Source organism: Aspergillus heteromorphus (genome assembly GCF_003184545.1).
Source record: "Aspergillus heteromorphus CBS 117.55 chromosome Unknown BO70scaffold_7, whole genome shotgun sequence".
In the NCBI taxonomy this organism is placed as follows: Eukaryota; Fungi; Ascomycota; class Eurotiomycetes; order Eurotiales; family Aspergillaceae; genus Aspergillus; species Aspergillus heteromorphus.
Genome location: NW_020290412.1, coordinates 1,130,931 through 1,143,414, shown reverse-complemented (window position 1 = coordinate 1,143,414; position 12,484 = coordinate 1,130,931). Strand labels below are relative to the sequence as shown.

At 54.0% G+C, this 12,484-nt stretch overlaps 2 protein-coding genes and 1 non-coding gene across 3 annotated transcripts; 2 read left to right on the top strand and 1 right to left on the bottom strand.

Annotated features, from left to right (window-relative positions):
• Positions 1–262: 262 nt before the first annotated feature.
• Positions 263–1,010, top strand: BO70DRAFT_351540 (60S ribosomal protein uL11; the record flags this gene model as incomplete). Its single annotated transcript, XM_025541746.1, has 5 exons — positions 263–266; positions 327–360; positions 427–547; positions 618–942; positions 997–1,010. The coding sequence occupies 5 exons, from the start codon at positions 263–265 to the stop codon at positions 1,008–1,010; spliced, it is 498 nt and encodes a 165-aa protein (XP_025401221.1).
• A 5,093-nt stretch (positions 1,011–6,103) lies between these two features.
• On the top strand, positions 6,104–11,374 carry BO70DRAFT_427979 (UDP-N-acetylglucosaminyltransferase; the record flags this gene model as incomplete). Its single annotated transcript, XM_025547923.1, has 3 exons — positions 6,104–8,034; positions 8,083–10,696; positions 10,745–11,374. The coding sequence occupies exons 1-3, from the start codon at positions 6,230–6,232 to the stop codon at positions 11,372–11,374; spliced, it is 5,049 nt and encodes a 1,682-aa protein (XP_025401220.1). The 5' UTR covers positions 6,104–6,229.
• A 1,036-nt stretch (positions 11,375–12,410) lies between these two features.
• BO70DRAFT_t111 lies at positions 12,411–12,484 on the bottom strand. The gene has a single exon. It is a non-coding gene; the product is annotated as a tRNA-Val (tRNA).

The following is a 12,484-nucleotide window of genomic DNA, read 5'->3' as shown; positions in this document are numbered from 1 at the left end:
GTTCTCCGGCGTAGTATTTCCGTTGTATATCTAGTAGTTCTACTATCCGCCGAGGTCCCCTGGCAGAATGGAGTATGCGGAACCCGCATGTGATCACGTGACCATCGGGCTGAGCCCTAGCAGGCTTACTGTTTCGGGAGCCTCGCTTAGGGCAGGCGTGGACGGCAGCTAAATATCCTCCCGACCGTGCAACTTTTTCCTTTCCTTCCTCGTACTATCCACCCGACAACCTAAGGACGATTGACGACCTTTCGCACTCGCCATGCGTAAGTATCATCTCCTTGGTTCGCACAATATGGCGCACTAACATGTATCCCATTGGGCAGCTCCCAAGCTCGACCCCAATGAGGTGAAGATCATGTAAGTTCTTACCCCCAGAAGAAGCGTCGCAAAAATGCGGTCGAGCATCAGCTAACAATTCTGCAGCCACCTGAGAGTGACTGGTGGTGAGGTCGGTGCCCAGTCCGCTCTGGCCCCCAAGATTGGTCCTCTCGGTCTGTCCCCCAAGAAGATCGGTGAAGACATTGCCAAGAACACTGGTGACTGGGTAAGGACTATCCATATCAAATGCGCAATTGTTGGGCGATTGACTAACGAGTTTTTTTTCGGATTTATAGAAAGGTCTCCGTGTCACGGTCCGTCTTACCATCCAGAACCGTCAGGCTGCCGTCTCCGTTGTGCCCTCCGCCTCTTCCCTGGTTATCAAGGCCCTGAAGGAGCCTCCCCGTGACCGCAAGAAGGAGAAGAACATCAAGCACAGCAAGTCCATTCCCCTGGACGAGATCTTCGAGATTGCCCGCATCATGCGCAACCGCTCTCTCGCTAAGGAGCTCAAGGGTACCGTCCTTGAGATCCTCGGTACCGCCTTCTCTGTCGGTTGCCAGGTCGATGGCCGCAGCCCCAAGGATGTCTCCGACGACATCAAGGCTGGCGAGATCGACGGTATGTTTTCTCTGCAATGTCGGTAAAGGAGACGTGTCGCTAACAGTTGCCCAGTTCCCTCCGAGTAAATGATGATCAGGATTCCACGGCGGTCGTGATTTTGTACCGACATGCTAGTTACAGAATATGATCATTGTCCTCGAAACAAAACAAAATGTTTATGAGCCATGACTTTTAGATTCCCACTTGTGTTGATTCGCAATTTGATAAGTTTTTCTCTCGACGCTCGTGTTGAGCCCTCCCCCCCTCCTCCCTTCCGCTTCTCCTGGTTTTCTTGCTGTTCTATGCAAGTTGGACCATGTCGAGCCCAAGTCCTTCTCAAGGCACCTTTGCAACACTCTGGCCCGTACTGTCTTTTCCTCAGGAATCGACCTATTATAACGTGGTATAGGCTTATTTTAAGCAAAGGAGAGCAAATTCTGACCCGCTACTCACCGCGGTATTCTTGAGAGGAGCCTCGTGCTTCTTTCTGTGGATACAGTGGTCCATTTAACGGTCAACATCCCCGTAACCAAATCAGGAGATGTTTATTCCCTGGCACCTCGTAGCATGTGATGAATACGCAATACAATTTACCATTTACTTTAATTTTACTCCTGATTCTTTCCCTTGTCAGATGACTCTGCAGTCCTTGCATTCTTTATTGTACAGTGACTGGACGCGCATCTGAATCAGTCCCTCCCGTATACTGGTCTTCCCGTTGGGGAAATTACAATAATTATAATCAACATCACCAAGCCGGTAAGAATTCGACGGGGCAGCCTCACGGAGTCACGGACACACCGAGGATTCCATGAGTCCCCACCGGCGACTGGGCTGGGCAATGGCGGGCGTTCCTGATACGCGCCCGGCTGCAGGTGCCCCTTGAGAATCCCGGTAGTCCCGTAGGCAGAAGGGAATGAGGGACGATGGATCTCAGTAGTAGATAGATAGATAGATATCTGGTACTCCGTAATTCAGTCCGTTCATCCCGCGGGATGCAGGTGGTTGTGATAGCCACCTGCATATTACCATTACCTACTTACTTGCCCACTACCGGTGACGTGACTGGATGTCCGTCTATCTACGAAGTACTCCCTCCGTGCAAGGTATTCATCGTCCGATGTCTAGATACTTACACACTGACTGGTTCCCCTGGCCAATTAGCTAAATTAACCTAGGCAACTAGATAGAGTATCTATCAACTCACCATCTGTCTATCTAGTGGTTGCCATCGCCGAGACAGGTCGGCTGAGTCAGCCAGTCAAGGCCCCTCAACGCCGGACGGGGATGAAGATCCCGGGCCAGCAAAGGGCCATCCGTCTGAGCTGAAACACGGCCAGCCTCCGTCCTTAGTCCCGTCCGTACATACGATCGATGGATGTCTGTACTCTGTTGGCGTTGACGTACTGTGATATCGGCCCCCCGGCCAGCGTGGCTCCGCGACAGCAAACGGGACCGACCCTGGAACCTATAAGAATTAAGAACGGAGGATACAACTTCCACCTCGATCATGATTAGTCACATTGCACAGTCGACATCCCGATCCACGGGTCCCATCCCATCCCATCCCATCATCTATCCCCTTCCCTTGGCCTTTTTCTCCCCCTCTCTTCCAGACGGAGACCCCCGCCTCCCACTGATAAAAAGTGGAGAGCACTGACACAGCAAAGTGTGCCGATCCTCATCGCCAGACCGCTCGTGACATGGCCCTGGCCACTGCCAGTACTAGTAGCCCATGATAAGTTAGCTATTGTATAATAGTACATCCTCCGTAGAGCCCCCCCCCCCCCCTTCCGGTCCGTTTCCCGCGCACGCTCGTTGACTCCGTTGACTCTGGTATGTACGACCATGTCTCGCTTTAGATTCTCGCGACTGGGCCTGGGCGGATCAGAAGTGGACATGATAGACAGTCGCAACGGGATACACGCAGGCCATGGCGACAGCTAGCCAGGACTACGGTAGCACCGCCGGTGCCCAGTTGCGGCGATGTAGCGAACAAGCATGGCTGATTTTAACGGCCCTGAGTGGATGGATGCGGGAAACGGATTCTGGAAAGGTTGAAACTAAGGTAGGTTTCATGGGTCTTTCAGTCCCTCCGTTTGTTACCTGGATTTTGAGTTGGGCGGGGAGGGGAGGGCAGAGAACGGGCGGGCGTTTGTCCGCGTTTTTTTTTTTTTTTTTTTTCTATTGTTGCTGTTATTCATGTGAGGAGTGAGGATTGTCTGGGAGACTGGGAGTTGATGGATGTATACCTAGATGGATGGATATGAATTATTTGAGATATGGGGTACTTCGATTTGTAGCGTGAAAAGGTACGTATATCGACTTAAGTACGTGGACTATAGGCGAGTGGCGGCAGATACATATGCTGTGCAGTTGGTATGCGGGATAGATTTATGATCTTGATGTAAAATCCGGATTGGTGGTAGGCATTAATTAGATACTGGGCAGACACGGAGGAAACAAGCGCCAGCAAGCCAGATGGGGGAGACGACCTATCAGACAGCCATGGGTCCAGGGAAATTACTCAATTTAATATATGTATATACTTAAATCCTACATCCCTCCGGTATGCTCGCCATCGAATCATCCAATCTCCTCACCTCATCACTGCTGGCATGCGTTGTGCTTTTCAGCCTCTGGATGCATCCCGGGCTGCAGAATGATGCTGACCTGGGACGGTGGCCCAGGGTCCGAGCCTTTGCGTCTGTCAGTGGTCCTTTTTTTTTTTTTTCTTTTCCTCCTCATCAGCATTCCGGTTGGGGTGTCAGTCAGTCATCTCTACTAACTACATAGTATCTACAAAGTATCTACTTGCGTATATTCCATACAGCTGTTGCATCTCTCTATTTTTTTTTTCTTTTCTTTTTTCTCTTTTTTTTTCAACCCCAATTTTATGAACCCACTCTCTGGAAATTTGAATCCACCCGTCCAAGGCCAGCGTGCAGCCATCCTGACGGACTCCACCCGAACCCACCGAAAGTGCCAGATCGCCCTTCCGCCCTCACCAAACAAACCCTCCCAGTCGCAACTCAAAAAGGCCCCCAAGGCCCAAAGGCTTGACCACCGCGGGCGCCACTGCGACCGGGGCCCATGGCCGGCTGGTCCACTGACGTTGGACAGGCCTGGATTCGCTCCTGCGCCCAAGTGGCTAGCGCCGGTCCATCCTGGCCGTTGGATCGTACCCTCGGGTGGGACTGGGACGTGGGTGGATGTTCGTGTTTCTGGTGTTTCGCTTTTTTTGGGTGTGGCCCGGGGGGGAGGGGGGGGGGGGGGGGTCCCCCAGGGCCCCACTCCTTTTTCTTTCTGAATATCAAACTTCTACCTGGTCAACTTTGGTACCGTGTAGATAATAGGTACTACTTAGTATCAAAAGCAGATGGAATTTGTCTTCTCATGCGCAAGTACATGCAATGCATTACTAATCAATGTTCTAAGCCACCGCCGCGTAAGAATCATCCTGGGCGCCCCCAGCCCACCCGCGTCCCAACGCAGTAACCTCCACCCCACTCCACCGGGGCCAGCCCCGCTCCTATTGGCTCCACTCCCGCTGGCCCATCCTCAGCCCCACCCGGGCTGCTCTCAAGTCTCAATCACTCTCAGTCACAGTCTCAGGCTCTCAGGCTCTCACTCACTACTTACACCCCCCTCCTCCACCCCAAAAAAGGAATCACGCTAAGCCCAAATGGGAGCTATAGGCTGCCGCCGTCCATGGCTTGCGACTTGCCCTTGGGAAGCTCCGCTCTGTCATGATGCGCGTCCCGCTCGAATGACTCTTTGTCTGCTGCATTAGTTAGTTAATTAGTTGCTGGTTGCTGGGTTTTTTTCGCTACTGCTGCCTCCAGAGCTTCAATTCTTTCTTTTCCGGCTTCCTTGATGCAACCTTTGGCCTTGGATCTTCCCCCTCCCCTTCACTTCACTGGTGCATGACAGGCCGATCCTTTTCTTTTTCTTTTTCTATTTTTTCCTTTCAGGTCCAAGTACTCCGTACTCCGTCCGTAACTATCTATCTATCTATCATCTATCCAGCCTATCCTTACCCCGGACTCCCTCACCTCCTTGTGAATTTCCTTCTTTGCGCCTGTTCCTAACTTCCTCCCCTCCTTCCCTGCTGGCCCTGTCTCTGTGGCTGTCTTCACTCCTCTCCGCCCGCCGTTGGAATCTTCTCCGCTTCCAGCAATCAGCCTTGTGGTGCCTTGGATCAAGGCATCGTCGTCGGTTTCTCATTAATTCACCACCACCACCACCACCACCACCACCATCAGTCATCCTCACCCGAGACGAGACAAGATCAGACCCAGCGGGCAAAAAAAAATATTCATTCAAATAAACGGACCATAAATTATCAGAGACAAGGGAAGAAAAGCCTCCGAGACCACACTGGTGGTGATTGTCGTCAGCTAGTGGTGCCATGTTCAACCTTTCCCCTACGCTATCGGTTCTCTGATTCGGATTTTGTCGGCCCTCCCATTCGGATCTGCTTTGTGATCCGGCCTCTATCAATCATATTGAATCGATTTTATTACGATTCCTTCTTCACTCTCCCATCCCCCCATTCCCCCCTCCCATCTTCCGCCGGGCCCTCTCGCGCTCTTGTCCCGAGTACAGCATTTCTGCCAAGCGCAGGATTGCCTAGTCGTTGATCGCGTCGTGCGGACACCTGCGTCAGTGTGGGCGCTCTAGCAAGCTGACTAGGGCTGATTCCCTCGATCCCTTTCCCTCCCTTGCATCGCTTCTTCACCCACCAGGCTCTGAAGCGGCAAATAGCGTTCTCGGAGCGGATCGCCTGCGTGTCTTTTTGTTCTTCTGGAATCCGGCGCCTTCGTGAATGCCCTCTTCGCCCCCAGACTCCGCCTCCAGTCGACTTCCTTTCCCACCCTGCTTCCTCCCTCCCTCCCTCCCACTCTTTCCACCTCCGCGGCTCCCACCTTCGTTCCATCCTCGTCGCCCACGATCAACAGCGTTCATGTCGAGCCCAGGGACCAGCGGTGGGGGGCTTCGCTGAGTGTCAACTGAGCCGGCTTATGCCCAGGATGAGGTGTAGGAAACGTTTCAAGGAGGATGCTTGTTGATAACCCAGCGAGAGAGTGATATTACCGACCACATACATACTGACAGCCTCCGATCGCCCTGCTCCGCTCCCCGGCCAGGGCCCTGCATTTGCTTTTGTTTTTTTGTTTTTTTTTTCTCTCTATTGGATTCCCGATCCCCTTCGACGCCTTTACGGTCCCTCTCTTCTCTAATCCGCATATCTATTGTTAATCCCGGTGGAACAACAGCGGTGTCCCCACCATCCGAGGTCAAGATGTTGCCCTCCGTAGCACCGTTTCCGCCGGTCCAACCGCATCACCACCTTACTTATCGTCACGGCGCCGACACGACCAATGGAGCCCACGATCCGAACACATCCTTTCTCCCGTCACTCCCTCGTACCGATCCTGGCAAGAGCTCGTTCCAATCGATCCCTCGGGCACGACTACAATACCCCCATCCGATCCAGCGGCTCGACGTCCCTGATGCCGCCGGTGCAATGCTCAACCCGAAGAGTGCTGGCGAACATGCGCTACGAAGGAAAACGCCGAACGGCACGCTGGCTGCTGGGTATGATGGGACCCCGGGAGACACCACCATCCAGCCCCCGGCGAGCAAGCATATATTAGTTTCGCCTATCGAATCGGGCCACTTGGTACCGCCTCAAGCCGGATTTCCCGTCGAGCCATGGCAACAGCCCACACCCACCTTTGACCAGACTGCATCTGGGAAGCACCTGAATTTTCCGCCCGTGTATAGGAATGACTCAACCCCCCGAGGCAGCACGGCCCCAGGTGAAATGGCCCAAGGGGTAAACGGGACGAGCTGGGTTCGCTCACTCAACTACGTGCCCGGCATGGACTCGTTGCTGAATCAATCACTGCCGATGCAGCCTACCCAGCAACGGTTCTACTGGCACAACGGCGCCTATGTCCCTACGGTGCTGCCGGCCACTCTTCAGCAATGTGTCGGCCCCACAGTATCCGCTGGTACCGGACCGTATGGGCCATATTGGCCGGATGGAGTGTACATCCCGTATCGCCCGGCGGCGTTTCGAGATGCTCGATTCAATTCCCCTTCCCCGTTTGCGAAAGCAGCCAACCCACCTGGTTTTCAGTTCTTTGATCCAGGTCCACCGTCTTTCAATCGGGGTGCCATATCATCGGGAAGCCATCAGGACCCTAATCTGACCTGGAATCAGGCCCAGACCCCCATGGGGATACACGGTTCCGACATTCCTAGTAACTTTCCTCGACGGCACTCGGAACAAAAGCCAATTGAACTAGCGACCAATCAACGAATACTACCTTATCACACGCGCCAACCTAATACGTCCTCCGGTTTCTCCGCACGTCCGCAGACTCACGAAACCGCTCCATCCTGGTCGGGCCCTGCTAACGCCCAGGGGATACCGAGCACGGGTTCTACCGCCAGCCCACGGGCAGCAAACGCAGAGTTCAAGGAGAAGGTGCTGACATGGGCCCACGGTGTCTATGTTGATCTCCTTGCATCTATTCACCAGGCACGACGGAACAGCATGTCCAATGCTGCTGCCGAGGGTCAAGGTCAACGGTTTTTAAAACCAAGCATTTATCCGAAGCCGCCGCGTCAACCTGGCCTGGATTTCTCCAGCACCAATGCCGCTGAACTCACTCGACATAACAGCTACCCCTCGGGCCAGTATGACTCTCATGTTCAGAGGGCCAATGCTATCAGTAACCCAGGGCAAGATGACCTGGGCCTCTCCGCCTCTGGTTTCCAGGCCAATCGCCGCTTTGAACGGCCTTCACTGGCTCAGTTCCCACAAGCTGTCTCCGAAGCACACATGGTGGACAGGCTCCGCCACAACGGGCGATTGACTGCCTCGTCTTCGCTGTCTCGCTTTAATGCCGCCCCGCTCAATGAGGGTTCTACGACGGCGAACGCGATATCCTCGTTAGAAATATTATCTCATCTCTGCATGGAGAGTGGCTGGGAGTGGATTGACGGCATGCTTCTCGGAGGTTGCCTCGCGTATGGCCTGGGCGATTACAACAAGGCCATGCGATGGTACATGAGGATTATTAACCGAGATGCAACGTGAGTATGCAATCCATTCGCAATGGACCAGTAACTAACGGTGGGTAGGCATGTGGAAGCGATATCTAACCTTGCAGCTACCCTTTTGGCGCTGGATCGCCGGGAAGAAGCGTTGCAACATTGGCTTCGCGCCGTCAAACTCCGCCCAAGTTTCTTCGAAGCGGTGGAACATCTCATCGGCCTCCTGTGCAGCAACCAACGCGGGAAGGAAGCGGTCAACATCATTGAATTCGTGCAGAACTCTCTGCGTTCCCCCAAGGATGGCGATTGTTTCACGGCGGACGAGCATGCGAGCGAGACCGAGAGCGATGCAGACAGCAGAGCATCCAGCACGTCCGATTTAAGCTCCTATGAGAAGGCATCTTTCGACTACGACGATGACTTCGGCCCATCTGTCTCTGCGAACCGAAGTTCGGCAGATGTCAATTCTGCTGGATTTGGTTCCAGCGGCTACTCGGTACCGGGTGGCGACAATGGAAGAATGCTGGCTCTTGTTCATGCCAAGGGAAACATGCTGTATGCCCTAGGCGACAATCTAGGAGCTGCGGCGGCCTTCGAGGATGCGATTCTGATCGCAGCGGGTAGACGGCGCCATGGCATTCAGAATCTGATCAAGCAGGTCTTCTCCGCCTTCATGCAAGGAACACAAGGGGCTTATCCCGCCGCGGAACAACATGGACCGCAGGAAACCATTCTCCTGTATCCGGACCATGCTCTCCAGACGTCCAAGCTGGTCTTTGCCCCTTGCGGAACGCCTCCTGGGATCAAGTATGTGGCGGAAGGTTTAGCAAAGAAGGCAGCAATCTCCACCACCAGCAATTCATTGCTCTCTCTGGCCAAGATTTACCAGGATGGGATGTCCAACATTTCCACCTCAGGCGTCCCGAGGACTGCCCCCGGTGTTCGCGACATCCTGGCTCTCTACTACCTCTCTCTTTCCCTGCAACCGAGCCCGTCGACCGCAAACAATGTCGGCATCTTGCTGGCCGGTATTCAGAACAATGCCCCTAGGAAGGTTCTTCCTCGCCCGAACGGAGATATGCAACATCCTGAAATCCCTGGTGTTATTCCCGGCACGGGCATCTCGTTGGCTCTGGCTTACTACAACTACGGACTGCATCTCGACTCGCGGCATGCTCATCTCTACACAAACCTTGGTAGTTTGCTGAAGGACATCGGCCAGTTGCAAGCGGCCATCCGCATGTACGAGCAGGCCGTTCAGTGCGATAGCAATTTCGACATCGCTCTGGCCAATCTAGCGAATGCTGTCAAGGACGCCGGTCGCGTCAACGATGCCATTGCGTACTACAAGCGTGCTGTTAAAGTGAACCCGGAATTTGCAGAGGCAGTGTGTGGCTTGGCCAATGCCCTGAATTCCGTCTGCAATTGGGTCGGTCGAGGTGGAATCGGCAACGGCTTGGGCTTTCGGGACCGATGGCATGTCGACGAGCAGGGGATGCTTCGTGATGCGTACGGTGTCGACAAGGGCGCTGGGTGGATCAAGCGGGTGGTTGATATTGTCGACCGGCAACTAAGGGAAGGGGAGACATGGGGCCGCGGCCTACTGACTACGAATGTGATCGAACAACTGTGCGCGCAATTGGTTCCCGCAGGCAAGGGCCGCAGCCAGGGTTCGCTTGGGTCTATGGCTGCGATCTTGCAGTCGTGGGCGGGCCAACGCTGGGAAGGCTCCAGGGTGGTCCGGCTCGTGGAGCGTGCCATTCGCTCGATTACCTGGCAGTGGTACCAGGATCGGTACGTGCATGGCAAGGAGTACCCTCTGGCCAAGTACCGGCGTCCTCAGCTCCCCTCTGGCCTGTCGGCGCCAAATGCCCCTACGGTTCTGCCCTTCCACACGTTCACCTGCCCGCTCTCGGCCAGGCAGATCCGCCAGATCTCGCAGCGCAACGGGCTTCGTATATCCTGCTCGACTCTCCGGTCTCCCTGGCTCCCAGCCACAGTCTACCCACCGCCCGCACCTCCGAACCCTTACCTCAAGGTCGGCTATGTGTCATCGGACTTCAACAACCATCCTCTGGCCCATCTGATGCAGTCCGTATTTGGTCTGCACAACCCTTCCCGGGTCCGGGCATACTGCTACGCTACCACGGTGAGCGACAAGTCGATTCACCGCCAGCAGATCGAACAGGAGGCACCGGTATTCCACGACGCCAGCGGATGGTCAGTTGATCGACTTGTGCGGCAGATCGTTGAGGACGGTATCCATATCCTCATTAATTTGAACGGATATACTCGCGGTGCCCGCAACGAGGTCTTTGCTGCTAGGCCTGCCCCGATCCACATGTCATTCATGGGCTTCGCAGGAACCCTTGGTGCGGAGTGGTGTGACTACATCCTGTCGGACGAAATTTCGATCCCTCCGGAGACACTTTCACCGGGAAGGCGCAATATGCGGGTTCCGGATCGGCTGCTGGAGGAGGACCACGGGGAGGACCTGGAGGACTGGGTATACGGGGAGAAGATGGTGTATACACGCGATACTTTCTTCTGCTGTGACCATCGGCAAAGTGCCCCCGATGCCCGGGATCCTCGGATTGCCTGGGAGCAAGAGCAAGCCAGACGGTGGCGAATGCGCAAGGAGCTGTTCCCCGCCCTCAGCGATGACACCATCATCCTTGGGAATTTCAATCAGCTGTACAAGGTAAGCATTGCACCGGATGACTACGTTTTCCGTGCTAATACGTAACAGATTGAACCTACGACCTTCCGCACCTGGCTACGCATCTTGGCACGGATCCCGAATGCCGTTCTCTGGCTACTGCGCTTCCCGGACCTCGGCGAACAGAACCTCAGGGACACCGCCATCGCCTGGGCTGGCGAGGAGACGGCGTCGCGCATCATTTTCACCGACGTCGCCCCGAAGAACACCCACATCTCCCGGGCGAAGATTCTGGATCTGTTCCTCGACACGCCGGAATGCAACGCGCACACGACAGCGACGGACGTTCTGTGGAGCGGTACACCTCTCTTGACGTTTCCACGTTACAAGTACAAGATGTGCTCGCGCATGGCGAGCAGCATCCTGAGCAGTGCCCTGCCCAACTCCGAGGCGGGCAACGAGGCTCGATCGGACCTGATCGCGGTGTCGGACGAGGACTACGAGAACAAGGCGATCCGTCTGTGTCTGAGCGTCAAGTCCCAGCCCGGAGGCCAGGGCCGAGTAACGGGCAAGTTGACCGACCTGCGCAGGATGCTGTTCCAGGAGCGATGGGCCAGCAAGCTTTTCGATACCAACCGATGGGTTCGCGATCTGGAAGACGCCTATGAAGGAGTTTGGCGGCAGTGGGTGAATGGCGAAGAAGGCGATATCTGGTTATGATGTGCGCGTCAGAATATACCCCTTGAGCGATTTTTTTCAGTTACTTTGGTTGGTCTGGGTTGGATGTGATTGGATCGATTGATGTGTTTATGGTTTCTTTTTCTTCATTCTTTCTGGACATGACTACATATTGGCCTTTTTTTCCCCTTTCCCCCCCCCTTTTTTTTTCTATTGATTGATTGGATATGACAATCTTGGGTATCGATTTGTGGATACTATCTCTCCCTTGTGGGAATTCTATTGCATGCCGGCGTTGGATCTGTGATTCCCTAGGGTATGGATCAATGATGATGAACACTCCCGGTGGCCCTGCGTGATTGTTATATACAAGCAGGCAGCCGATTTGGATTTTTTTCCCTATCTTTTTCTTGGGCTCATGATTGATTTGGTTCTCGGGCGTTGAGGTTGAGTGGATGGACTGACTGACTGAGTTCAACATAATGGGTTGAGCATTTGGTAGCGGTGATATAGAGGATTAATGAATAGGGTGCTTTCTCGATAGCGTGGGCCTGAGGCTGCTGTAGCTGCTGCAATCGCGTTATTCTTGTATATTTGTATTGTGTAATTATATCTGTCGGAGCTGTTGGGTTTTCTTGTGTCAGGAGGGGGGTGATGTCTTTTCTATATTGGACGTCAATGCTTTCTGATACACTGACAACATCCTCGTACTCGGCAACCTCCGCGCAAGATATATAAATGATGTAAATAAACAACATAGTAGTAACCCCCCCCCTGCCCTCCCCACCCCACACCACCACCACTCTATAAACCTTACTTCAATTGCTAATTAACCATATTCACAAAAAGCGTATTTCCCCCCTCGACCTAAAATAGACACCACAACCTTTATTAGCATCCCCTACCCTACCCCCTAACAAAACAAACCCCCCAAAAAACCCCCCGGCCATCATCCCATCCCGCTAGGACCCGTCCGTCCCCACTAACTAACTACACCTCCCCTCTAACTACGGAGTAACGAACCCCAACCGGGTAGAGGGGAAAAATCTACAAAAAGAAAAAAAGAAAAAAAAAAGAATGACTAGACTGGGGCTCGATCCCAGGACCTTATGCGTGTGAAGCATACGTGATAACCAACTACACCATCCAGCC